Consider the following 26,596-nt stretch of genomic DNA (forward strand, 5'->3'; position numbering starts at 1 on the left):
TCCGTGGCGCTTCGCCCTGGCTATCTCCGTGGCGCTTCCCCCTGGCTATCTCCAGGGAGCTTCCCCCTGGCTATCTCCGGGGAGCTTCCCCGTGGCTATTTCTGTGGCGCTTCAAAAGCACACGCCCTCAACAGAGTCCACAGCTCTCCCTTCCTAAGAGCCAAACCCCATGCCCGCCTCTGCCCCATCTGCCTGCACCCTCCCTCCCAGCCCCCCATCCAGGGCGGTAACCTCCTGTCTTGTGGGCCGAGCACGTCTCCCAGTCTCTGTCCCTGTGGCACTCCTGCTCCACACCGGAGCCAGGGAGCGGCTCAGTGTACAAAGCAGACCTGTCGTGGCCGGCGGTCCTTCCCAGCCCTTGGCCTGCTCAGCGGCCCGTGGCCTCTGTCCTGTGCTGCACACTCACCCTCACCTTCAGCAGTCACCCCAAGCCTGCCTTGCCGCCTCCCACAGCACTCCTCCCCTGGGCCAGCCCCCCCCCAAGGCTCCCCGAGTGCAGGAACCACTGTCCTAGGGCCGGCTGCCCCTTCGTGCTGTCTGTGCTGTCCTGGGAGGCGAGGAGCGTGTGCGAGGGAGGCTACACCCAGCGCACAAACAAGCCACCACGCACTCTGCCCACGGGCTCCCCAAGACCAGCGTGACAGGAGGAACACTGGGGATCCTCGGCAAGGACAACCTGCAGCCTCAGAGCCCCATCATCAATTAACACAGACTGACACGGTCCAGGAGGACAGCTTCCAACAAGAGCTTCAGTGGCCCTTCCCCAGGCAAGAGATCGATAAAGCACTTGGAACCACTGGACAGTAAAAACAGACTCCCTGAGTACAGGCCTCGTTATGTGGAGTTAATGAAAATCTAAAGCAAGCGTCCGGAACAGGCTCATCTCCTCTGCGGTGGAGGGACTCAAAAGATTAAGGGTGGAGGAAAGGCACCTGGTCCAGTGACCCCCGTGCACGCTGTCCCCAGCCCCCCAGAGTCCTGCGCTCCTGTAATGACCCACCAGTGAGTCACAGCTGCCCGCAGCCCTCCCAGCCATCACGGAACCTGAGGGCGGCCTCGGGGACCCCCAAGCTCTGCTGAGAGGACAGCCTCCCGCCCGTCCCTTGACGCACGACCTCTGCACGAGGAAGCATCAGGTGCCTTTGAGAAACCGGGCTCTCGGCGAGCTGCGCACCAGGGCGTCCGATACGGCATCCAGCGCTCATGCCATGAGGCCCCCAGAGCCTGCGGCGCCAGCAGCCTCCGGGGAGGGGACCACCAGCGGGCGGCGCGGAAGGAGATCCCGCCCCGTCCACCCCTCACGTCCTCTGAACGCTGAGCCACGTGAGCACACCGCTTGCTCACACGGGGTCTCCAGTCCCTTAGGATCTGAAATCACACCAGCTGCCCCACAGCGGTTTCCCAAAGGCCACAGAAAACACCGACCCCACTTCCCCTGCCCTGAGGCATCAGCATCTGGGCCCAGAGCTGCCTGGCATCCCCGCCACGTTCCTGCCCACCACCACGGACACATGTGCCCTCAAGGACCCCGCTCATGGCAGCAGAGGAAGCTCAAGCCAACAACCTCCCAACAAACGGAAGAGCAGGACACAGACACGGGTGAAAAACCAGCCAGTCTCAAGGGGCACCGACCTGGTGCGTCCTCCCCGCCGAGTACGACGCCTGCCACACGAGGCAGACTGGGGAGCGCGGGCGGACATGGCCAGCTCTCCTGCCCCGAGGCCGCACGGGCTCTCCGCCGGCTCGGCCTGAACGCGCCCCTGGGGCCAAGCCAGCAGCCCCCCCCCGCCTCCCACACGGCGCTCGGCTCCAGCTCCCGACACGAGCACAGCGTCCTTTTGTGCGCCCACCTCCTCGAGGGCAGCCGGCCGCTTCCAGAACGGAGGCGGGCCCCTGCACACGCCACGCGCCAGGCCCTCTCCAGGTGGCTGCAGACCTGGAGCCTGGACCCCTGGCACCCAGAGGAGGCCGGGAAGCAGCAGGAGGACCCAGTGAAGAAACGGTGGTGAAGAAGCGGCAGCAACTTCTTAAAACCTTCTTTAGAGGACACCGCGAACGTGTGCAGAGTAACCGCTACCAGCCACCCGTTTCTCTCATCTGCCACCCGCCGTCCACCCCCAACTCAATTGGTTTTACACCTATTTTATACCATAAATTATTCCTCAAAACAACTGTACCTAAGACCTGGGTCACAGCACACTGAGGTGCGCATGGGTCCGTGACCACATCCCTATCGAGACGGCACCCCCCCACTCCCTGGAGGGCTCTGGCCGGTCCCTCCCCAGCCAAGCCCTCAACAACTTCAGGCAACCACCGTGCTGCAGGTCTGGGGACAGAGTTTTGCCTGTTCTAAAACAATTTTTTAAAATTTCCATCGCTTTCTCTTCCATTCCTCCTTGATTTGCGGAGGTCTCCAACGAAATGCTATTCACAGAAGGCCGTGTGACAGCCAACCTCGCCATTTACGTAAGTCAGACCACCATCTGGATCCCCAGCCCCGTACAGGCCGCATGTCACTGCGGTCACCGGCCCAGGAGTCCCCACACTCGGAGGAGAAAGGAGCGCTAACAGCCCTCAGCCACTGGGTGGTTCTTATCCCACAGACACAGGATGCCCCCTTTCCGTGGACTTCTGGGCACCTCCAGGTAGCGGAGCAAGGGAGGCAGCGGGGCCTAGGGCGGCTTTTCGGTGCACCTCTTACCCTCGGCTTCCTCTCTCTGCCCTCTGCACTCGCTCCCTCCACACGCCTGGATGCGTGCGCACACAGGGACACCTCTGCACTCCATTAGACTGACCCGAATTTGCTTTCAAGTGAGAGAGTAAAAACGACAGAGGAATGAGATCTCTCCAAGCAGTTTCCCCACATAGGAGAGCGAGCGGGTAGCTCTCCCGGCACCTCCCCCACATCCTACTCTATGAGCCGGGTGGAAGGAGAGCGGGAAGTCTGCAAGGATCGTCTGCACGCGTGCCCCCATGGGCCCCGTGCGCCGGGTCAGAAGGCACCGTGCCGTCTCCTACTCCGCCCTCCCTGGCTTCTGCCAGCCAGCCTGGCTCTCTGCAGGTAAGGGCCACGACAGCCCCAAGCCAAATCGCTGCCTGAGCAGCTGGCCTGCTCGCAAGCCCCGAGGCCCAGACTAGCAAGAGCCGGCCATTCCGAAGCCAGACACGCCAGATGGCTTGAGAGCACATGTGAAGGCTTCCTCCTGGGCCGGCAGAACAGCCGCGGTCTGGAGCACGCCGGTCTTCAACACAGGGTCCGGAATGCTAGACACAAAGTGCGGGCACGTCTCCCACCCCTCTGCCACAGAGGCTCCTCCTCCTGCCATCGTGTGACTCACTGGGAAGTGCAGAGACACTTGCTTTCAGCAGCCACCTGCCCGCCGCGCCCTCGAGCACGAGCCTGCACACAGTCCACGAGCATGGACCACCTGGTGGGGCAAGAAAACCAGGCTCCTGCCTGGAAGGGCCACTAATTCCAAGCCCCAGAACAGGTGTTCCAAGGTGCCAGCCACATGGAGGATGCCATGCCCAGTCTGCAGACAGACAGCCCTCGCTGCCACGACCAACCGAGGAAAGGCAACCGTCCCCCTCACGGTCCCCCAAGCTGTGCGGGGGTGGGGGCAGGAAGAACCACTGACTAGGGCCCCACTCCTGCCCAAGGGTCTCCACCTCTGCCCTCCACCACCCACCAGCCCGGGTGGACCCAAGGCAGGTCAAGCGAGGAAGAGCAAGGGATCTGGAACAACGCCTCCAGGTCGCACCTCCGCCCTGTGCAGGCTCTGATCCAGCAGCACCGAATCCTAGGGGGTGGCCACCGACGCCCACCTCCACCCCAGTGGGTACCCCAGCACCTCCCCACGCTGGTGCTCGCCTCTCCCTGCAGCTGGGACGCCACTCTCCTCCTTCCCCGGCTTCCTCCCCATCCTCAGGACTCCCACCCGGGAGCGCACAGGTTCTGTTGCTGGGTCCCCATGACCCCCGGGGCCTGAAGCCCAAGCGGCGCCAGAGACGCAGCGTGTGAGGTGCGGAGGTACGCCTCGGCACGTTCGCTGTCCCTGAGATGCCCAAAGGCAAACGACACAGCTGAGGACAAGGGGGGTCCGGGCTTTACACGGGTAACAGTGTGAGCCCCGCTGAAGAAACACCGCAGCAAAGCACCATCACCTGGCCCCGTGCTGAGCGGCATCCGTCCTTTAAAGGATACTTCCACTTGCCTCTAAGAACACAGACCCGTCCTCTTGCCGGGGCTCTGCTTCACGGACACGTGGGCTCCCACTCAGCGCTCACCCAGCCGGCCACCCTCCAAGCCTCGGCCCCCCGCTCGTGTTGGCAAAATCAGAGCCCGTGTTCCCGGGCAGCCACCCACGCCTGAGCACCGGGGTGTGGCCACCGCCTGCCCTGGACTCTGGCAATTCAACACTGAGAGCCACCTGCTCTGCCCTCGAGCGGACAGGAGCCCTCCAGCTTCAGACACGAAGGACACTGACCGCGAGGAAGGACATCAGCACTCAAGGCCGCATGCACTTAACCAGGCGTGATCACTCCTCACAGCCCCAAAGCTGACATCCGAGGCTGTCGGCTGAGGAAGCCCAGAGCTAATGCTGCCCGGGCACCCCCTACTCCCCCACCCCACGCCCGCTCCTGCAGCCTGCACAACACACTGGGCATCCGGAGGCCAGGGGGTTGCTGGGAAAACAGGCAAGGCTACCCCAGAGGAGGCCTCCAGCTCTGCTGCTCACACTGCAGCCCCTCCCCACGTCCTCCCCCCCCACAACCCCTGCAGTGCAGCCCCCAGCGCCTTCCCCCTGCCTGGGGATGGGGGGTCTGGGCACGGATGAGGGAAGGCCGGGTCCTCCCGCAGCCCCAGAAGGAATTCAGTAAAGCCTCTCCAAGTCTGCACCAACTGGACACGGAGATGCTCCTCTCTCTCCAACATAATCCCCTGAGAACCCAGCAGAGCCTAATTTCTCTAAATCCTTCTGCTATCTGGCTTTAGACTTTTTAAAACCAATTTAAAAGGAGATACAGAAGGAGAAGAGCCGTATCTACAGAGCCGGAGAAAAGCCCTCCAACGCGCTTCGAGCACCGAGCAAGAAGTGCAGAACCACAGACGCGCTTCCATCTGGGACCAGCCTCGCCATCTGCAGGGCCCGGGGCGAACACATGCAGGGGACAGCCCCTGAGGAGTTGGGCAGAGCTCCTCTGGGAGAGCGCTTCCCTGTTTCCATTCCCCACAGGAGAAGGCACGCAGAGACAGAGGGGCCAGGACTATGCCTGGACCGGGGCCGGCCCACTGTCATGCATCTGGAAGTGCCGCAGCTGGGCCCGCGGGGGAGCCGGCCTGTCGGGGATGCTGCTCCCTCCGCACCTCGCTGCACACACCCACTCCCAACAGCAGGCACAGGCCAGTCTAAAGCTCACTGGGGAGCCGGGGACGGCCGGGGGCTGCTCCCCAGGGCCCAGGACAGGGCTGTAGCTGAAGGACAGCGGTTGTCAGGAAGCTCTCCGCTACGCTTGTCTTCGAATTCCCCCTGGAACACAACAGCCTGAGTAACACGAGGCGTCCTGTCACCACAGCCAAGCAGGCCAGAAGAGGCCCCGTCCTAAGTCACAACCCCAGACACAAATGCACAGAAACAAAGCGGTTCTAACACCCTCACGCCTCCCTCGCCGTTTATTAAACAGCACTGGCTGCCGTCACTCAGTGCTTACAAAGGCTGGCCACCCTCCAAGCCCCCAGCGCCTCTGAAGACAAGCCCCTGCTCTTACTTCACGAGACTGAAAACGGCAGACAGCCAGTAAAGAAATCAAACACGTCGAGGCAGAAAGAAGCTGGGGGCTCAGGCACCAGGAGAACGAGCTGCTACTTGAGGCCAAGAGTAATCACGGGAGCGCCCGCTCCCACTATTGGCCCCCACAGGGAGGCCCAGGGCTGTGATGGGCTCCGAAGTCTCTGGCCCCCGTCCGCACACCTCTGGGGGCCACCAGGGCTGGAACCCAGCACAGCACCGGGGGCACAGGCCTGACGGAGTGCCGAGGGTGGGTGAAGGTGCCTCTCCGGGGCCGAGGCTCCAAGACAACAGCTCTCGGCAGACAAATGAGTGAGTGCAGGAACAACAGAAAGGTTCCAGGCTGAGGCCACAGAGGCACTAGCATGGGAGGCCAGAAGGTGAAGCCTTGCCCTCCCTCCTCCTCCTCCAGAACCGCAGAGGAAATCAAACCAAGACCGAGATGCCTGACAGCCCAGCCACCCTCCCGAGCACCAGCATCGCCTCGTGTACCGACGGACCCAATACCCAGGTGATCGGAGGTGGCAACCACGGGAAGTATGGCCATTAAAGGGTCTGGGTCGGTCGATGAGATGCTCTCCTAGAAGGAATCACGCGGGGTGCCTGGGTGGCTCAGTCGTTAAGCGTCAGCCTTCAGCTCAGGTCAGGATCCCAGGGTCCTGGGATCGAGCCCCGCATCGGGCTCCCTGCTCGGCGGGACGCCTGCTTCTCCCTCTCCCACTCCCCCTGCTTGTGTTCCCTCTCTAGTTGTGTCTCTCTGTCAAATAAATAAAATCTTTAAAAAAAAAAAAAGAAGAAGAAGGAATCACGTGTTTGGCCTCACCGGCCAGGGGAGACTGCCCCTAAGACCGGTCACCTGGCCAGCTGACAAGTGCTGCTGGGAAGCGTCCCACCAGCACCTGGTTCCCATGCTCGCTGCAGGTGACAGGTCAGCAGTTTCAGGGGCGCGGCGGCCTCCCTGGCGCTATCAATCCCGTCAAACGTGCATGCTTCCTGACGGGCATTACGCCCTCCCAGCCAGACTGAAACCGGGCCAGATTCGGGCACAAACGGACAGGGGAAGGAGCCAAATCACAGAGGTGCACCCGCCACCAGCAAGCTATTTCCTCCATAAAATGAGGGGCTTGAGCCCAGAGGGCCTCAACATGCATTCCATGCCCATTAAAGAAGGCTCCCCGGTGGGAGCTGCTCCACACGCTGGTTAAAAGCCACCCCACGGGCGGTCCCCGCCCTCCTCGCTGCGCCGGGGCTGCACGGTGAGTCTCTGCCGAGACCTCTGAAAGCATACTGCCCACACTAAGTGATGCCGCCGGTGTGCCAGGATGGAAACATACAGAATGTTTCTGGAGGGCAACTGAGCACCATCTGTCCATTTCAGACACGGAGCTCTTTTGAGCTTAAAAAAAAAAACCTACTTCTAAGAATCTGTCCAACCAATAAGGCGCTGCTTCCACTGGAAGCAACCAAAGTGTCCATCACCAGGGGCGCGAGGTCACTCAGAGCTCGTGCACTCCTCACAACACTGTGCAGCCCTTCCGTTCAGTAGAGAGCTCGGTGCTGGCGCAGAAGGACCGGTAGAAATCGAGTGACAAGACGTGCAGAATGCGGACGCAGCCCCGAGTCACAGGAGGCGAATACAGAGCTTGCCACGTGAGAATGTACCAGGTGGTGCCCAAACTGGGGGGATCAGCTGCCCCCCTCTGCGGCAGCCCTGAGCCCCCTTCTCCGACAACTGCCCCCTGGGCACGAGAGCCACGTGCCGGGGACCGGGCAGTGGTGACACTGGGCGAGGGCGATGGGGGCCTGAGGAGCCTAGGGGATGGGCCCCACCCAAACCGAAGGCTTTATAAAGCACGTCTCAGCACCCCTCCGCAGCCTGCCACCGCCCACGGGCCGGCTTCACGGAGGAGGGGTGCACGACTGGCCGTGTGCACACCCAAGCAGCTGCCGTGACGGCCAAAGGCACATGGCCTCTGGCACACCGTCATGACCCCTCTCGCTCCAATCATGTTCCAACCCGAGACGTGAGGAGCCACTCACCTGCAGGCCGCTACAGTCAGTTTTCCTTTGTTAAAACTCCAAATAAAGGGCATCGCACGGCATGGCCTCCAAGCATCCGGCGTCAGCAGGACTCCGCGTGCGCACAGCAGCCCGGCGACCCCGCAGACACGCCATGCTCCGTGAACCCGCGCCCCCGCTGACAGACACGCCCGCTGTCTCCACGCTTCGGTTGTTAGGAATCAGGCCACTGGGAACATTTAGGGACAGGTCTTTGTGAGGTTACATTTCCATTTCTCTTGGCTAAGAACCCAGGATGCAACTGCCGGGTCCTGTCGTAAACATGCAGGAAGCTGCCAAACGGTCTCCCAAGTGCCGAGCTGCCCTCCCCTCGCCCCTGCAGCGAACGCACGCCGTCGCTGCTCACATGGCCGGGGCATCTCATGGCACCTTCACCTACACCCCGGAACGACAATGATGCGGAACGTGCGTCACGTTCTTATTCCCGTCCGCGGACCCTCTTCTGTAAAGTTTTCTGTTCGATGTCTTCTGCCCAGCTTTTAAAAACTGGCCATTGTCTTCTTCACTTGGAAGAATTCTTCACAAATCCTGGATAGGAATCTTCCGTCAGGCCTATGTACACTGCAAATACTTTCTCCCTCCTAGAAGAGGGTCTGCCTCTTCTTTGTCTTAACTGTTCTTTCCAAGAGCAAAGGTATTTTTTCATTTTGGGGAACTCTAAGTTACCAATTTTCTGCATTTTTGGTTCATGCTTTTGTGTCCTAACCTTCCAGAAGTCTCGGTTTTCACCCCAGGTAGGTGCCCGCCCACTGGTTCAATGCTGGAACGGTAAGACATGAGAACCCACACCTGACCATACAGACGTCCCACCGCATCAGCACTGTTTGTGCAAGACTGACTCTCCGGCTGAATTATCTCATCTCCACAGAAACCAACAGACTCTATGTTCTTGAATTATTCCTGAACTTCCTAGTCTTTTCCATTGACACATACGTCTATCCTTACGCCATTACCACACAGCCTTGACTGATACGGTTTATAGCGTGTCTTGAAATCAACCTCTGTAAGCCCTTGGTTTTTTTTCAAAAACAAGTCTACAAAATTTCAGGATCAGTCTGTTGGTTTCTACCAAAAAAGCCTGCTGGGACTTTGGCTGGGATTGCACTGGATGTATGGACCAATTTTAGCAAACTGGCATCTCAACAACATGAACTCCTCCAATCCGCAAGCACGGTATCTCTCAGGAAGAACTTACACTTGACAACATACAGATTTTCGTCGAATTTATCCCCAAGTATTTCACGATTCTGAGGCTACAGTCAGGGGCGTGTACTTCCAATTGCTGGCTGCCAGTACGCAGAAATTCAGTCCGCCTTTGCGTGTTGTCTTTGTAACCGGGAGCCTGTCAGACTTACCGATTCCAAGTGGCTCTTTACAGAGTCCTTGGGATTTCCTATGCGGATGATCGTCTTGTCTCGAACCAGAGGCAGCTTTTCTTCCTTCCAGCTGCACGCCTTTCTTCCTCTCTCCCACCTCTGCCCTGGCCCGCACCACCACCGCCACCGACGAGGACTGGGGAGAGGGCTTGCAAGCTGCAGGGCCGGCAGGCGCCATGCCTGAGGGGCCCCTTCGACTCCGGCTTTGCTCGGAGGTCTGCATCGCGCAAGGGTGTTGAGCTCTCACTCATGCTTCTGCGTCTACGGAGATGGTCACGTGTGTTTCCCTCTATTAAAGCAGTCACACGAGCCCGTGCTCTGAGGGGAGGCACCCTATGTTGCTGCAGGTGCTCCCTCTGCTCCGTCTGCCCCCCCGCCCCTGTTAGTCCTTCTCCGGTGCCCCAGACAGTCACATCCAGGCTGACACTGACGCAGAGAGTCAGCACCTTCAAATCCTTCCCCGCCAGGCCGCGCTCCCAGGGCAAAGCTGTCCGTACCCGGGCACTCTCTGTGTGCTGCTGCTGAATTCCTCACTCAGCTTTCAAAGCCCTGGGATGAGGACATCCAAGAACCACACCCATGCACCCTCCTCCACACTGCAGCCTCCCCCGGGTGCAGGGCACCCCGCCCAGCCTAGTGCAGCATCCCTCCCACCCAGGACTCTCCAAGTCCCAAAGCCCAACTGCCTCCAACCAGATGACCTGCATGCTGGAGACAGGTGTCCAGCAACGTCCGGGTAGACAGGCCTGCCTGGCAGGGGAGGAAACAGCCAAGGGCCTTCCCTACTAGTTTACACTGCCTGACTGCCCCGGCCAACTCCACCCAACTCTCCTGACACCTCTGGGCTCCTCGGGGCCTGAGAAATCCCAAACTGAGAGAAGGGTGACAAGAGTCATGCCGTGTGAACTTCAAGGAGTTCTGGTCTCTCCATGTGTCAGACCTGCTCTCTGTTCCCAACCTCTGCAAGGCCACAGGGCCCTCCGAGAATCTGCGGAAAGCCACAGCCCTGCGCACGGAGGACAGCCCGTGCAGAGAATATCTGGTCTGAAACACCAGAAACTCAGAGACTGCAGGTATTTAAGGATCATAAAGAGGCTGGTCAAGAACAGAATAGGTGTGGGACAGCCAACGGGGGCCAGCCAGCCGCACCCAGGTGCACAGGACTGTAAGGCCACAGACCCCACAGCCCTGCTCCTCTGGGCCGCGGCCATAGCACACGAGTCCCACACAGAGCGGCAGAGGACCAGGAAGAGCCGCAGGCTGCAGGTGTGGGGCCCGAAACTCACGGGACCCCACTGCTCTAGAGGTGCAGGGATCAGGATCACGGGGGAGGGGGTGCCACCTAGTGGCGGCAGCCCTCAAAGCCCAGGAGACATGTGACGCGGGCCAGGGCCGGCAGTCAGGACACACGTCAAGTGACATGCCTTCAGTCCCAAAGTGACAGCAACGCTTTGGCCTCAAGGCCAAGAGACTCGAGCCCGCCGGGTCAAAAGGCCCTCCCTGCCCCTCCAGCTCCTACTTGGAGGGCATCTGCTGGACTCCAACCCACGGCCATCTCCCAGAGCTGGCTGGTAACGCTTTGGGGGGGCGGGCCCCTGAACTAGGACACACCCACACACGAACATGTTTCCACGGGGAGAAAGCAATGTTCTAGAAAGTCCTTCCATGAACAGATGTGGAAGATGAGGCACAAGCCACCCGCCCAACACATGAGGGCCAAGCTGGGGCCAGACACACATCTAGCCCTTGGTGAGCAGGGTCTGAGCCAGGCCTCTTGTCCCCTGCCACACTGAACATGGCCAGGCTGACGGAGGGCATCCATCCTGGACCACTGCAGGCAGACCCAGCCACCCAGACAGCAGTCTCAGAGCTCGTGACCAGTGCTCACCCTTCCCTCCCGTGCCCCTCCTGCAGGGACCCCAGCTTTTCCCTGTGCCCTGTTTCCCTCTGCACGTTACCCACCCCATATTCAATTTCACCAGATGTGGGCTCCTACAAGTCACCCTCCCTGCTCAGAAATCTCTAACTGCCCAAAACCTAGCAAAAAAAGGAGAGCCAAACTCCTCCTCACAGCACTCAAGGTCGTGCAAGACTCCAGTCCGGGGCCCGGCAGGCTGACCCACCGGGCCTGGGGAGTCTGCATTCGTACCCAACTCTCCACAGGGCTCTGGCAACAGGCCACACACCCATGTCACACGACACACGTACTCACTTCAGGGGGCGGAGTGGCCGGAGGCGAAGCCTGCCAAGCACCCTACCAGGGACAGGAGGGGTAGAGGAGCTGGGGTTTCCAAAGTGCCCCCGGGAGGGACCGCAGACAGGCTGACAAAGCACGTGAAAGAAAACCTGCCCCCCCTACAGGAGCCCCTCACCACAGGGTGCCAGGAGACCAGGACCACAAGGGTGCTCCACCGGCTTCTCGAGAAGCCTCCGGCTGCTCAGAAGGGACACGGGCCCCGCTCCGCAGCGCGTGAGTGTGCTCATCTTCACACACACGGCGAAGCCCGCACTGCGTTCCCTGCACAGACCTGAAGGGGACACACTCACCAGGGGCCGGCAGGGACACCAGCTCTGCTCTACACAGTCCCCTCTCCTACCCCCGACCCCAACCCCTCACGTCTGACAGCCCTCAACCACCCCCTTCCTCTCCCTCTCCCGGGCCCGGCCACCCGTTGAACACACGACACACAGACGCACAAGCAGGTGACCAGGCGGTCAGCTCCCTGCACGCCAGCCACACTCAGAGAAGGCCTCTAGTTGGAAGTGAGACCGAAGGGCTGGAGGAGTAGCTCATTTCCATCCGGGCCAGAGACGGCGGCCAGCCGTGCCCCAGCCCCGGGCCTGACCGACGCTGAGAGCTGTGTGGCACATGCTGGGCGTTCAGACATGCCGGCGGCTGGGCTGATCGGGCACGTGTGGGCCTCTGGTCTCCCGCAAAGAGAGAAGTCACGGAGGTTTCTCTTCTGACCAGCCTCCCTGGGAGCAGGAGGGAAGCCTTCCGGTGAGTTAATAAGCGCAGAGAGCAGGAGGAAGCACAGAACACTCAGGCCCCGCTGGGCCGGCCCAACACGAGCCTGGGTCCTGCGGGTGCGGTTCACGCGCGAATAATGCTGATCGGAACCACCGCAGGTCCCAGAACCAGCAGCAGGACAGTGTCATCGCAGGACACCTCTCTAAAGAAGGTTCTCAATCTTGGCCCAGTTTCCAGGAGCAGCACGAAACACAACTGAGAAGCTACAGTCTTAAAGTCACACAAGCAGACAAGACAAAAGGCTCTTGAAACACCAAAGCTCCAAGGACTCAGCCCGAACGATCGATCTTCCGCCACCCCTCCCCCAGGCTGGACCCACCAGACACTGACAAAGCTGCGGGGAAGGGGGAGTCCGCAGTGGAGCCCAGAGTCCTGGGGACCGAGGGACAGGCAGCAACGCTGGAGAAAGAGGGAAAGGGGCCCCCAGAAGGATGGGCGGCAGAACGTGTGGGACTGGGGGCAGGGAGCGGCGGAAAGATGCCTGCCCCGGCCATCCTCCCCAGCAGACAACAACAGGCCAGCTCCCTGCCTGGCAGCCCCCACCACAGCCCCCCTGCATCCGGCCGCTCCCCTGCTGGCAACAGCTCGACACAGAGGGGCCCAGGCTGCTGCGGGGGCCTGACGGGCACAACAATCCTCCACGATGGCATTTCCCCTTTTCCCCCCAAAACTCAGTTCATCTCGTTTGTGTTTGCCTAAAAGGAATGGCCTGCCCCAAACGCAACTGCTCCCTGAGCATACACGGAGTCCCTTCGCAAAGCCCGACGGCGCAGGGCAATCAGATCCCTGCCAGCACTCGGCCACCAACCTTACGTGAGGAAGTTGCTCAGACTTCGGCAGGAGAGTCACTTCGGGCCCGTCCCCCCAACGGCGAAAGTACCTCACCCGACGTGAGCGGCCCCAGCAGGAGCCGCCCCGGCAGCCTCGAGCAGGGTGGCTGGGGGCGACGCCGGGGAGGGAGGGCCGTGCGGTCAGTGGCGCCCTCCGCCTACCTGATGCTCAAGCCCGTGGTCTGCTCCAGCCGCTCCCAGCTCTGCAGCTTTGCCAGCAGCCTCTGGAAAGACAAGGAGGTGAACACTAAGAGCACCGCGACCCCAGCATCTCCCTTCCGAGGCCTCCGCGGCCGCCTGCTGCCCTTCCTCATGCAACCCCACCTCAGGCCCCAGACCAAAGAGCCTCACGCAAAGGCAACAGCGATGAGGAGGATGTTAAGTCTCCCTGGTCCCTCAGAACAACCTGCTCTTATCTCTGAGCTAAAGGCCGAAGCACTCCGAGTCCGCCCCAGAGCAGACAGCTTACGCCCACCATGAGCACGCTCGGCCTCATTTGTTCGCGGTCCCACCGAGTCAGGTAAGAGTCTCAGCAGGGAAAGCACCGGGGAGTAGGGACAAGGGTGGTAAATAGCCGCATGCGTGGTCCCATAAAAACAGCCCGTGCCCCAGGGCAGACCTGGGCGCTGAAACCACAAGAACCCACTGCCTCTCCCACGTTCCAGGGGCTCCTCAGGACGCCGGGCCCCAGGGCAGACACATTTGGCCTTAGAGCCAAACTACCCCCAGCTGACATGGCCGACTTGGGCCCAGGGCCCCACAGGGAGAACAGGAGGTGGGGACATCGCCTGCCCGGCCACACTCTGACCCACATCCCACGTTAGAGTTTCCCCCACCTCTTCCAGAATGTAAGCAATGTGAGGGCAAGGACCATGTGCCTCTGTCTGGCCTCCCCCCACCCCCTGCCCGGGCCAAGCGCCCTGCTCGCATCACTGCATTCAGTCCGTCACCGGACGGCCCTATCACATGCGGGGCACGGCTGGTTAACGACTCTGTCGCTGGAGCCGATGCTCAGTGACCATCCCCCAAAGGCCAGGCACTGTTTAAGCACGGGACGTGAATTCATCGAGCCCTCCTGACCCTGCAAGGCAGACACTGTTCCTCCTCATTATACAGGCAGACAGAGAGGGTGAGTCACTTGCCCAGGGTCACACAGCCACCAAGCATCCATGGCGGGATTTCACGCAAGGCAGTGTGACTCTGGAGACAGAATCTTAACCAATTTCAGAATTGCTGAGAGGAAACACGGCTCTGTCTGGAGCTGCGTCTTCAGGCTAAGTCCATACGGAAGCCAGCGTCCTAGAGGAGCTCGGTTCCCACCCTGCGAGGCCAGAGCCGGCCCGTCTGGCCAAGTGCAGGCAGCTGCCAGCACAGCCCATGACCCAGGCAACAAAGAGGGCCCCGTGGCTTGGAGGAGGAGAGCAAGGCCACGTGCTGGTGTCACTTGGGTGCCCTGGGGGAGACAGCTTCTGCGCCCCCGCACGCGCACGAGCGAGAAGCGGGATGCTTGCAGCACCAAGTCCTGCGGCCAGCTCTGCCACATCGCCCCACAAAACGCCACTGGGAGTCCAAGAGCAGAAGAAATGGAGCCCGGGCACCTGCTCACATCTGCGGGTGGGAACGAGGTTGGTGTCGGGCTTCCCACACCGCCTCCTCTCTCTGACTCACTACCTGTATCAGCTCTCCCATTTCCGCCGGGCGGCTGAGAACACAACGCACGCTCTTACAGCTCCTTCTGGAGGCTCTTGGGAAGAACCCATTTCCAGCCCTCTCCAGCTTCTAGAGGCCCTCCTCCGTCTCCCACACCAGAGCAGCGCGGGGGTTGGGTCCTCCCCACATGACACCTCTCTGACTCCCCCACGCGTCCCCTCCCATGCGAGGATGCCTGACCACCGGGCCACTGCGCTCCCCAGCCGAGCCTCCCCGCCACGGGCTGGCTCACGAGGGCCTGCGCAGGAGGCCGGGCACAGTTCTGGGGCCACTGTTCAGGCCACCAGCAGCCCAGCACTTCCACGTTTCAGGAGGGGAACTGGAACACTGGACTGAAACACCCAGTGGCCCCCGGACAGACAGAGGACACCCACAGGGAACAGCCCACTGTCCCCGGGGCCCCACCTCCTTCTCCAGCTCCAGGACGACCAGACTCTCCTGCATCTTCTCCTGCCGTCCCAGCCGCCGCCGCAGCCCCTCCAGCTCCTCCCTGAGCAGCCCATTGGTCTCTCGCATCTCCCTGGCAAGGCCGGAAACATGTCCGTCAACACACCGGGCACCTGGGGACGGGGGAGGGAGGAGGGGGAGGGCAGCCTGGCGCGGCCGGCCCCGCCCCACGCCCCGCCCCGCCCCCGCCCCGCCCCACACCCCGCCCGCCTCACCGCAGGTAGGCGCTCTCCTCCCGCAGCTGCTTCAGCTCCCTCTCCATCTTGGGCAGCCGCACCAGCTCAGACTTCATATTCTTCACGACCGCAGCATCCTGTTCCTGCAGGGACAGCTTCTGCTCCAGATCCTGAGGGAGGCCAGGGACAGAGAGGACAAAGTCGACCACCATGGCCCGGCCCCGCTCCAAAACACCAGGGTGCCTCTGTGCGGAGTCCTCCGCGTTCCCTTCCAGGGGCACCCCGACGTGGCGCTACAGGCTGGGGTCACACCTCGGTGCTGCACCGCCCTCGGGCACGGGGCCCCGGCGCACACCTGCCCAAGGACAGGCAGCCAAGGCTCCCCGAATAAGCACGTCGGTCCAACACAGCACTCCTCCCCTGCCAGACCTGCTCCAGCCACACTAGAGCCCGCGTAACAAGTGAGTCTTCTGCACGTTGCAGACAAAAGCCTTTCCTTCACGACCTGCAGTCCCCTCGAGACACACCGGGGACAGCTGGCATCCGTCAGCGACAAGTCAAGGAACAAGCTCAGTGCATGAGACCAGGACCAAGTCAGTGAGTCCACAGACATTAAAAGGCGCAGCTCTGCGGCCCGTGCAGGCCCAGCAGCGGGGCCAGGGCAACACAGGACACAGGTAAGTCTGGGAGAAGGGCAGACACTGCGCCATGCAGGCGAGCCCGCTGCGGGAGGCGGGCCAGCGGGTGTGCAGCGGGGAGGGGCCAGAGCCGGGCGGGCACCACGGCCAGAGAACGGCATGTGGGAGAGCAGAGGCGGGGGGGCCAGGAGGCCGAGGCCTGACAGGGAAGCAACGCTGGGGGGAGGTGGGGGGCAGCAGCCCCAGCCCCGAGCACGGCACACACAGAGACAAGCGACAGTGTCCACAGTACGTGGGCACGGGCAGCTCACGGTCCCCGGACACCCGAAGCGTGCCCCGGCTAAAGCGGCTGGATGGCTGAGACCACCACCAGGACATCCACCAGGCCCAGCCTGCGCCTGAGACGGAGTAACGCACCCTGATCCGCTGCTCCTGGTCGGCCCTCGCCTCCTGGCTGGCCTGGAGCCCCTGAACCTTCTGATTCGCCTCCTGACATTTCCTACGAGAGAAAAGCACAGCGCGTGCAGACAGAGGCGGGTAGTAAAGCCAGCAGTTACCCTCACCTACAGGCTCTCCAGTGTGCACCCCCCAAACCCCAGGGCACTGGGGCCTCGGTCTCCTCGGGTCACACCCCCGGCTCTCTTCCCTTGCCTCCGCTGCGCGCCCCTGGTACGGCCGCAGCCGAGGCCCCTCCCGTGACCCCCCCACGCCCCCAACCCTACCCAGGAGCGTCCAGAGCTCTCCTAGGACAACACCTGCGAAGGTAAAGGCCGAGATCCCAGGGACAGAATTCCGCCCTCTGACCTTTCAGATGTCCACGCCTGCTCGGAAGGCGGCCTCTGCCTGTACGGCCCCTCCGGCCCACACCCCACCCGCCCCAGGGGCGCCCAGCCCCCGGCGAGGGAAGAAATGACTGCTCCCTGCTGTTGTTCTCAGAACATTTAAAACACTCATCATCCTCACTTCAGCGGTCCCTGTGTCTGCCGCCAACAGCCTATGGACGGGGAGGACAGACCCGAAGGGCACCTGTAGGTCCTCGGGGCTCGGCACAGACGGCACGCGTGAACACTGGGTGCACAGACCACGGAGGGCACAGGATGACGAGCCAAGGCCTTCCTGTTCACGGTCTCCCACACCAGTAACCACCGGATGCGCAGCCCGGCACAGGCCCCAGCAGGCTTCAGCCTGACCGGACCCAGGGCGACCCGCGGGCAGGCTCACCCGGCAAAGGGGCAGGGCCCCACCCCAGCGCAGCCACTCACTTGTGCTGCAAGGCCAGCTGCTCCTTGAGCTCCTGCCTCTCAGACTCCAGGCTCTTCACCTGCATCTCCTGGTTCATCACGCTCCACTGCAACTCGGAGACCCTCGCCTTCAGCGCGCTGATGGTCTGAAGGGGGGGGACACGGCTGCTGCTTACGGGCTGTGACGCACACACAGAGGTGAGCTCCTGACCCACAAGCCCACGGGACAAATGGCCCCAAAAGAGCCTGCACCTGCCACCCCCCTCCTGTGGGCAGGGACCGAGCCCTCTTCTCCTTTCCGACCCACGACCTGGGCGGGGACGCCACACCTCAACCCAACGCCAGAGTATCCTGGCCTGCGGCCGGCCTCGCACTTCCCTCAAGCAAATGGGAAAAGACTGGGTCATGGGGATGGGCTGCCTGCCGAGAGGCCCGTGCCCCATGATATCTGTCACTTGGGACCCTCGCTTGTGCCCAGTGTGCTTGTGCGGCTCCCCGCACCGCACCTGCCCCGAATGAACCCCCACCATGCCCCCATCCCAGCTAAACACTCCCTGGGAACCACAGCCACGTCCTGCCAAGAAGTCAGAAATGGGGGACTGAGGCCGTCTTCAGAACGATGCTACGGGAGCCCCCCAGGATGGAGGAGCCACGGGAATGCCTCAGCCAGAAGGCAAGAATGGGGCCAAACATCCACCCCTGGGGAAAGCGCAGGCATGCCCTCAGCCAGAAAGCCGGGGCTGGGGAGGCTGGCCCAGGGCCAAGCCTCTGGACTTTCAGGGGCAGACCTACTGCCCTTCCATCAGACTGCACCCTCACCAGGTGACCTCTCAGTGACCATCTGGTGACCGCTCTCCCTCTATGGCTTTCCCAGGAGAAGCCAGCTCACCAATCAGGCCACCAGGGAAGCCCACTCAGAAGCATCCCTGTAAATTAACCTCCTGGACCAGAGGACAGGGACCCAGTCCAGCAAACGCCCCGCAGTGAGGGACACCAGCAGTCCCAGGGCAACCCCTGCCAACAAGGAGGCTGACACGCTCTCACATGGCCCGGGGGCCCACACCAACCCAGGACCCACGTTCCCCAGGGGAGGCTGACACAGGCCGTCCACATCCCTTACTCCATCCATCTGCTCTGTTACAAGGGTGCCTATCAACCCACGCATCACAGAAGAATGGAGCCTAAAATACATTTAACTAGGAAAACAACCTTTGAGAAGTCTTCCTGAATCCAATTAACGCACACAGGACCCGGCTGCGGGGAAGCCCGGCGGCCAGCAGGAGGACTTCCCGGGGACGAGCATACGACCCAGGCACGGTGGGGAGAGCGCATGCAGGGGCAGTGATGATGGAGTCACCAGGGAAGGCTTCTCCAAGGAGGTACAAATAACAGAAACAAAATTCAGGGTCCTCCATCCTGACTGGCCGCCACCTTCCCGCCCTGGCCCCTCTCTCATCCTCTTTGCAACCTGTGTGGCAAGGGTCTCCCCCTACCTCGCTCTTCACTGAACAGAGCGCAGGCCCCGCCCTCCCCCACGGGCCCCACACCAGCCTCCAGAACGCAGCCTAGGCAAGCCAAGGGCAGCAAGGGGACTTGTCTTGAGGCCGATCACAGCTCCTCTCCTGCCAACATCCACATCAGAAGACAGATGTAGGAACAACCTTAACATGCTCTCCAGCGTTGCCACGGCAAAAATAACCTGCAGCCTGCTTCCCGAGATCTATCAGGTCGAGAAAAGCACGCAGAGACAGAATACCAATGATCTCGTGCCCTGCTCCCTCCCCGGGCAGTGCTTCATCCTCTTCCTCACTGCACCTGTGATCCGCAGCACCGCAGCAAAGGGACGGGGAAGGTCAGGAGAGTCCAGTTTCCACCAGCATCAATGTCTGGGCTCTGTTTCTAAGATTTATACAACTTTCAACTCGTAGAGACAGTAAGAACTACAGGTCACGTATGCGCTGCCTTCAAAGACATTCTCAAATACTAACAGACCTGCTAATAACCAAAGAAATGCAAATCCAGGGGCAACACTACACCTTTGGGAAGGGGGAAAAAAAACCCACAAGTCCTTCCAGAAGATACCACCATCCGTGACAGGTAAGGCCACAGGGAACCCAGAGCCCTCAACAACGGCGCCAGGACAACACAGCACTGGTAGCAAAAGCCAGACGCTGTCCCCAGAGACCTGAAACCCCGTTCCCAGGAGTACGTCAACATCAGTAACAGAAGTCAACAGCCACGTGCGACCTGCCGCATGGGTGTGCGTGTACATATGTCTACCAGGATGCGTGCACGTAAGCAAAGTTTTTATACGACGAAATGCACACTACTCAACCACTAAAAGTCACAATTACAAAAACTAAGTGTTTGATTTATGACCTGAAGGCCGCAGAGTGGAAAAGGAGTATTTTTACTAGGATTACGACAATGCAAACACTGCACGCACACGGCAAGGAGGCGGAGGAAACCGCCCAGCGCCGTGGTAGGAGCACCCTAGGGCACCCACGCCTCTCCCCCGAGAAACGACACCCCTGGGACAGCCCTCACCTCGCCGGCCGCGGCCAGGCCGTCCTCCTTCTCCCGCAGCTTCTGGCCGGCGGCGTCCAGGCTCTGCTTACACAGCCTATGGCGCTCCAGCTGCTCCTTCATCTTCTCCTCCGCCTCGGCCTCCCGCTCCTGCAGCTGCCGAATGCGCGTCAGGAGCTCCTGGTTGCGATCCACCTCGCGCTGCCAGAGTGGGGAGAGTAAGTGGGAGCCGGGAGGCCCACCCCACCCCTCCCTCAGGACGGGGACCCCTCCTACACCAGTACCAGCCACGCAGCAGGCCCCGCTCACACCAGCAGAGGCCAGGCCCCTCCAGGCACGTCCTCTCCCACAGACCTGCAGAACCACCGTGCGTCTTATGCTGGGAAGGCAGCCCCAGGACTGAGACTCCTCACTCTGATGGACCCGGGTGGTCTCGGGAGACGGCAGTCAGCCACTTAGGAGCTCACCCTCAGCCCCAAAAGCAAAGGGACCACCAAGCGGGCACCTGATGCTGCTGCCCTCTGGCCTCTCCCTGGGAGGCAGCGCTGCAGAAGGCCCAGCAGCGCACCCGAGGCAAGTGCTCAGGCCAGGCGTCTCCAGCCCAGCACCACGGAGGACCTGATGAACACAGAGGGACACGGCCCGCGCGAGGGGGCTGCCAAGTCTGGCCTCAAAGAGTCGGGGGACCCTTCCACAATGCAGGGCCCCGGGCAGCCCCACCCCAGAGCGGGACATAGCATCTCTACTCAGGCTGCCCATCCCAAGTTCACACAGGCAGTCCCTGAAGGTCCCCAGACCTCAGACACCAACCAGTTTCACCATCTGAGAGGTTCTGAGATCCCCACCCGTGGCCAAACTGGAAGTCCCTGAAAAACCACGACAGATGTCCAAGACGCAAAGGGACAATTTGAAAGCCACCAGCTCAGATGGTTCCAGCTCACATTCAACTATGTCTGTGGGTGGGAAGGGAAAGGCCTCTCAGAGGGAGGCCAAGCCCAGCGAGGACCTGGGATTAGCTCAGCCCTGCACGCTTCGATTTCCCCAAGAAAAGACTTCCACCAACCGTGAGACAATCCCAACTCGTTCCAACGCATTCTAAGCACCTTTAAGGTGCCGCGGTCTGCACTACACCCTGGAGACCCAAGGCAGCCAGGACAGGTCTTGCCCTTGATGGACCAATGGCTCAGGAAAATTCCAATGGCTCCATACCCCCTGCCATCTGCCCGAGAGTCAGGGTAGTAGCACCAACACCCCAGTTCCTACTACCTGATGGCCCCTGGTGCCACCTTCGGCCCTAATAATGCACTTTTAAGAGCAGCAAGATTCCCACGGCCTCTCCCTGTCCCTTCCCACTAGTTCCTCCAGGACTGTCCCTCCTAGGATGACCCAGAACACCAGCTAAAGCCCCACCTTAGGAGGAAGCCCTGGGAGCAACACCAGAGCAATGGCAAGGCCGTGGGACCCACGCGTAGGCCATGTTCCTGGGCTACTAGGCCCACGCGGCACAGCACACCAGGGTCGAAGACATCCACCAGCATCACACGCTGGAAGACAGCCGCTATTTTACAGGACTAGGAAAACGTGCAAATATGCCACATAAGGCAAGAATGGGGCCAGACATCCCCCCTTGGGGAAAGCGCAGGCAGGTCAGAGGCATGCCGGTCCAATGCTTTGCCTAAGTCTTGGCAGCATTTCCACAAATCATGAGCACTCATTGAAAACCTCTGGCAAAGTGCTGTTGATCGAAGCAAAAAAAGGGATCTATGCCCTCAGTAAAAGCCTAGTACCTTCCCTAGGTAATGGGGGGTTGCATTTGCCCAGTCTGCCCTGAGTAAGCCAGGGACAACAGGAAGTACCCCCAAGACTGGAGATCCTTGCTCTGAGGCCCTATAACCACGTGAGCAAAATTGGTCCGGCCTGGGCCTGAGACCTTTACACAACCCGGTGACTTTCTAAGCCTGTCATCCTGTGGTACCTCGTATTTCTGCTGGATTTACACCCCAAGTCTTCGGGGCAGGGGGGAGTGGGGGCTGGGGTGGGGGTGGCAGGGAGCCCAGCAGAGAAGCATGCGCGCAGACAGCCGTCCCCCGGGCACTGCCCCCCTCGAGGACATCAAGCATAGCTGCTGGCTATGGCCAAACCAGGCCATCCCCGGCAACCCAGAGGCAGAGCCCCCAGGCTCCCTGCCGGAGGCTTGCCTGCCTCAGGGCCTGGCGGGCACCGTGCTCCTGCTCGCACCCACCTCATAGCGCCTGGCACTGGTGCTGGCCGCCCGCTCCAGCTCCACTCGAGCTCTCTTGTGGCTCAGCTCCATCTGTATCTTCTCCCGCTCCACCTGGATGACCTGGGACTTGGAACGGATCCGCTCCGCTCGTTCCTCCAGCTGACCAGGTCACACCCAAGGGGAAGAGAAGCCTCAGCAGCTGTACCAAATAGGTGAGCGGCTTGTCCGACACTCACACCAAGCACCTGCCTCCAACAAGGCCCATACTCAGCCCTGGGGAAGAAGGATGGATGCTGGGCCCTTCGTTGGAAAATGGGTGGGGAGAGGCAGTAAACAAAGAGGAAATAATAACAGGAAGAGAAAGGTATACTTTAAGCTGACAATGTGTAGGCTTGTTCTAGAAAAGAGGGCATGTTGGTTTCCTATTGCCGTGTAGAAAATTACCACAAACTCAGCAGCTAAAACCCCATGTTATCAGTCAGGTTCTATGCACAGAAGGCCGGGCACACATGGCCAGGTTGTCTGATCAGGGTCTCACAGGCTAAAATCAACACTGGTGACCAGGTTCTAAACTCATCCGGACCTCGGGATCCTCTTTCACACTCACACGGCTGGAGGACTAAGGTCCCGCTTCCTTGCTGTCAGCCCCAGGCTGCTGTCAGCTCCTAGAAGCCACCCACATCCCTTGCCATGTGGCCCTCTCCACCTCCAAAACCAGCAAGAGAGAAGCCTCCATATGCAGAATCCCTCTCCCACTCTGAGTAAGTCAGGCCCACCATCTTCAGGTCGACTGATTTCTTAATTATGTTGGCAAAATCCTGCTGCCACAAAACCACATTAGTGTTTAAGTGGGAGAAAGTGTGGTCCACCAGGAGCCAGGGACTTAAGAGCCATCTGAGAAGTCAGCCTACCACAGAGGGTAGGTACATAAAGGTGAGGTCTAGCCTTGAAGGGCCTCAGAAGACACACCAAACAGTTCCGCAGAACCACTGACTGTGTTAGGGCATCGTCCTCGCGTGGACTAGAGCCTGAGCGTTCTAGGAATGGCTGCTAACACAGCAGCTCCCGGGCAGTAAAAAGAAATGCAGAACCTCAGGCTGCACCCCAGAGATGCCACATCAGAAACTTCCTTTACACATAGCCTCAGGGATTCATACGCACACCGAAGTTTGAGAAGCACGGGCCAGAGCGACGGGTTCTCAGTTCCACCAGGGACACCTGGCAACATCTGGAAACACTGCTGACTGTCAAAAGAGGGGGTGGGAGCATGTGTTTGCTACCAGCATCCAGTGGGCAGAGGCCAGGGATGTCCCTTAACATCCCATAAGGCAGAAGCAAGTCCTGCAAAACAAAGAATTCTCCAGCCCCAAATGTCAGCAGTACCAAGGCTGAGAAATCCCAGGCCAGAGGAAAGGCATCTTCTCTACCCACCCCCTCACACACTCTTTGAGGGCCCGAGTCCACACTTTCTTTATCCTCTGGCATTTTCTCTCATTTCAGTTCGCACCAGCTGAAGTGGGGGGGTTCCGAAGTCCGCCCTCCATCAAACTCACTGGCCTTCCCAGTCTCGGCGGGCAGCGAGGGCCCAGCCGCTCTGAAGGACGGCCCCCAGCTCCCGTGGGCCCTACTGCACAGCGGCCAGGAGCCCCAGAGAGACGGTCCGTGGCCACATCTTCCTGGCCCACAGACTGCATTTGAGGGAAAGTAACTGAAACATGTTTCTATTTAAACCAACACTGACATGGAGCAGAGCCCCTGTAAACACTTTCCCACAGAAACACGAGCATTAAAAAAAAGGGCAAGGGGGCGGGGACTGCCAGACTCTCCAGACCTGTGGGATCCCAGTTCCCCCACCTGCCGTTTGGGGCAGCTTGGCAGGGCACCAAACCACTGCCGGAAGTGCTGGGACAGCACAGGGCCCGGTCAGGGCCCTGACAGGTCTTGCAGCTACAAGACTCTGACCAGCTCACTCTGCCTACAGGATCCCCCACACGGAGGAGGCCCTCCACAGCACCAGCTTAGTGAGAACCGGGCCTCTGAAATTCTAGATTCTATAGTTCTGACAGACTGGCCAAAAGTTCCCAAACATTTGCATCAACAAGATTACAACACTTTTTTAGACCAAATTGCCAACTTCTTATTTTGCCAGTGAGCAAGAATCAAAAGCAAAACAAAAAAACAATTACCACCATTATTTCCCAAAAAAGTGCTTTAACACCAAAAACAAACACAAAAGATCCAATTTCGGAATAAAAAGTCTTTGCCAAAAAATGGCAGTGAGCAACTCAGTCCACTAAACAAACAAAAATCGTTCAATTATTTATTCAATAGCAAATGAACGCATACAAACACAGGAGCATTTGTTTAACCAGCGTTGCCTGGGCCTCCTCAGGGCTCCCAGAGCCACAGGCCGTTACCGAGGACCGGCCCCAGCTGCACGAGCGGGGGACTGCAGCTGCCCGACGCGGCAGCCGTGCGGACTGGCAGGGCCAGGGCCAGGCTGCACACACCACCCCCTCCTCATGTGGCCCCAGTGACCCCTGCCCCCAGGAGACTGACCCCACAAGTTTGTGGAACCTCAAGTCGTCCAGGAGACCTGACCCCTCTTTCATGGTCTACAGTAAGCGTTGCTAAGAACGTGAAATAAAGTGAAATAAGAATTCCTATAGCAAAACTGCAGAAGCCACATCGTGGCAGACTGAAGCCAAGATCCGCAAACAGCCCCCCGTAGTCTGAGACCAGGACATGCTCAATCTCCCTACTTTCTCTCTACCCGTCCACACACAGGCACTCACCTGACCTCCTGGCACCTGAACAGGCCCCCCCTAGGGGCAGGTGTCTTCTACCCAGAGACCCCTCGCGCCCAGGGCACCCACCTGCATGCTCTGCTGGTACTGCACGTGCAGGGAGCTTGGGGCAGAGGCGGGGTCGTCCAGTCCAGACCCTGCCTCCACCCGCTGAGAGATGAAGTTGTTCAAAGACCTCAGGCTGGACAGCACGGTGGTGTTTTCCCCCAGGTCGTCCATGGCCACTGTGCTTCTGGAGGAAGACAGGGAGGGGTCACTGTGAGCCTCTACAGGCCCCGTCAGCTCTACCAGCGGCCCCACGCTCCCAGGGCCTCTCGGAGTCCTCACGATACCCCAGTGTTCATAACCACAGTTCGCAGTGAGCTGGCAGCCCAAACTCATCTGTAAACTGGGGCTCATGAGAGCCACCGCGCACGGGTGCTGTGAGGATGAGTCCAGCAATACGCTTCCAGATGGCAGGGGTGCAGCCAGGACCACAGCTCGTCACTGCCTGTAACTTCACACAGGACATCTCAGGTCCCACAGCGGGCCAACTAGGTCTTTCTGCACATATTTCACACATCACGAAAGTGGGGTTTCAGAAAGTTACACAACGGACTGGAACCCAGGTCTGTGTGGCTCTAAAGTCCAGTGTGCCCCACAAGCCAGTGCATGGCAGAGCACAAGCAACAGCAAAGAACCGGCATCCCCGGGGGACCCCCTGGGCGTAGGTTAAGCATCTGCCTTCGGCTCAGGTCATGATCCCAGAACCCACATCAGGCTCCCTGCTCATGGGATAGTCTGCTTGTCCCGCCCCACCTTGTGCTCTCTCTCTTGCCCTCTAATAAATTAAAATATTAAAAAAAAAAAAAAAAAAAGAACCCACATCCCCAAACCTGTACTGACCGCGGCCTGACGCCCGCCCGCCAGCCCGTGAGTGGGGAACATCCCAGGTACAGTTAATGAGCAAAGGAGTGAATTCCCACAGGTGCATAGGTAAAAGGCTGGCCCTAAGTATTGGATTGGAAACACCTCCCTGCCAACACCCCAGGGGAAGAAAGTGAGGACTCTCACTCGGAATCCCTGTTGGAGGAGAACAGAGCCCTTCTCCTCTGTGGGCCACATTAGCACCCCGGACAATGCGACTATGCTCACCTCCTCTCAAACACACTGTGGATGGAAAACGGATCGCAAGACAGAACAGGACCAGCACCGAGTGCTGAGAGCCTGGCAGATACAGGCCCGAGCGGCAGGAGACGGCAGAGGTCGGCTCCAGAAGGCAAACCCCTCCGTCTGCCAAGATTAGAGCGGGGCCATACTCTCCATCCCCTAATGGGAAACTTAGCCACTATGTCCCGTTCGGGAGAGGCCATCCCCTGTAGGAACCGACGTGTGTAATCCACTGGAATGAAGAGCACACACACGTTTTCAACTGCCTGGAACTAAGCCGCTGCACCAGGCACGCGATTAGGCAGCAGCTCAAACTCCATCCTCTTTATCCAACAGACTCCGATCTTCAGCAACCCAACCACGGAAACCGAAACCCCGGGAAATCACAACCCCTGGGCTGCGTGTGCAGAGCATGCTGCCTGGGAGCTGCCCTTCTCGGCCCAGGCACCGCACGGGCACTTCTGCAAACTCTGGGCACACGGGCGGCTCCGCCAGACCCCAGGCGCTGGGTGCGGGTCGGCCCCGGTCCGACCCCCGACCGCTCGCCGCCACCAGTGAAGCCGGCTCGGACCC

The 26,596-nt window shown here is 60.2% G+C and overlaps 1 protein-coding gene across 3 annotated transcripts in view; it reads right to left on the bottom strand.

The window, feature by feature from the left end:
* Positions 1-26,596, bottom strand: part of MAD1L1 (mitotic arrest deficient 1 like 1) — a 319,048-nt gene that overhangs the window by 292,053 nt on the left and 399 nt on the right. For all 3 annotated transcript variants that reach the window (XM_032394014.1, XM_032394012.1, XM_032394013.1), the window contains exons 2-9: positions 24,944-25,106; positions 22,086-22,226; positions 19,865-20,044; positions 17,339-17,463; positions 16,494-16,575; positions 15,478-15,608; positions 15,221-15,335; positions 13,268-13,329 (exon numbers count right to left, since the gene is read on the bottom strand). In XM_032394014.1, coding sequence (XP_032249905.1) covers positions 13,268-13,329; positions 15,221-15,335; positions 15,478-15,608; positions 16,494-16,575; positions 17,339-17,463; positions 19,865-20,044; positions 22,086-22,226; positions 24,944-25,093 — 986 coding nt within the window. In that variant the 5' untranslated portion in view covers positions 25,094-25,106. The remainder of the gene's footprint in view (positions 1-13,267; positions 13,330-15,220; positions 15,336-15,477; positions 15,609-16,493; positions 16,576-17,338; positions 17,464-19,864; positions 20,045-22,085; positions 22,227-24,943; positions 25,107-26,596) is intronic.

Source organism: Phoca vitulina, unplaced genomic scaffold (genome assembly GCF_004348235.1).
Source record: "Phoca vitulina isolate PV1807 unplaced genomic scaffold, GSC_HSeal_1.0 scaffold79, whole genome shotgun sequence".
Lineage (NCBI taxonomy): Eukaryota > Metazoa > Chordata > Mammalia > Carnivora > Phocidae > Phoca > Phoca vitulina.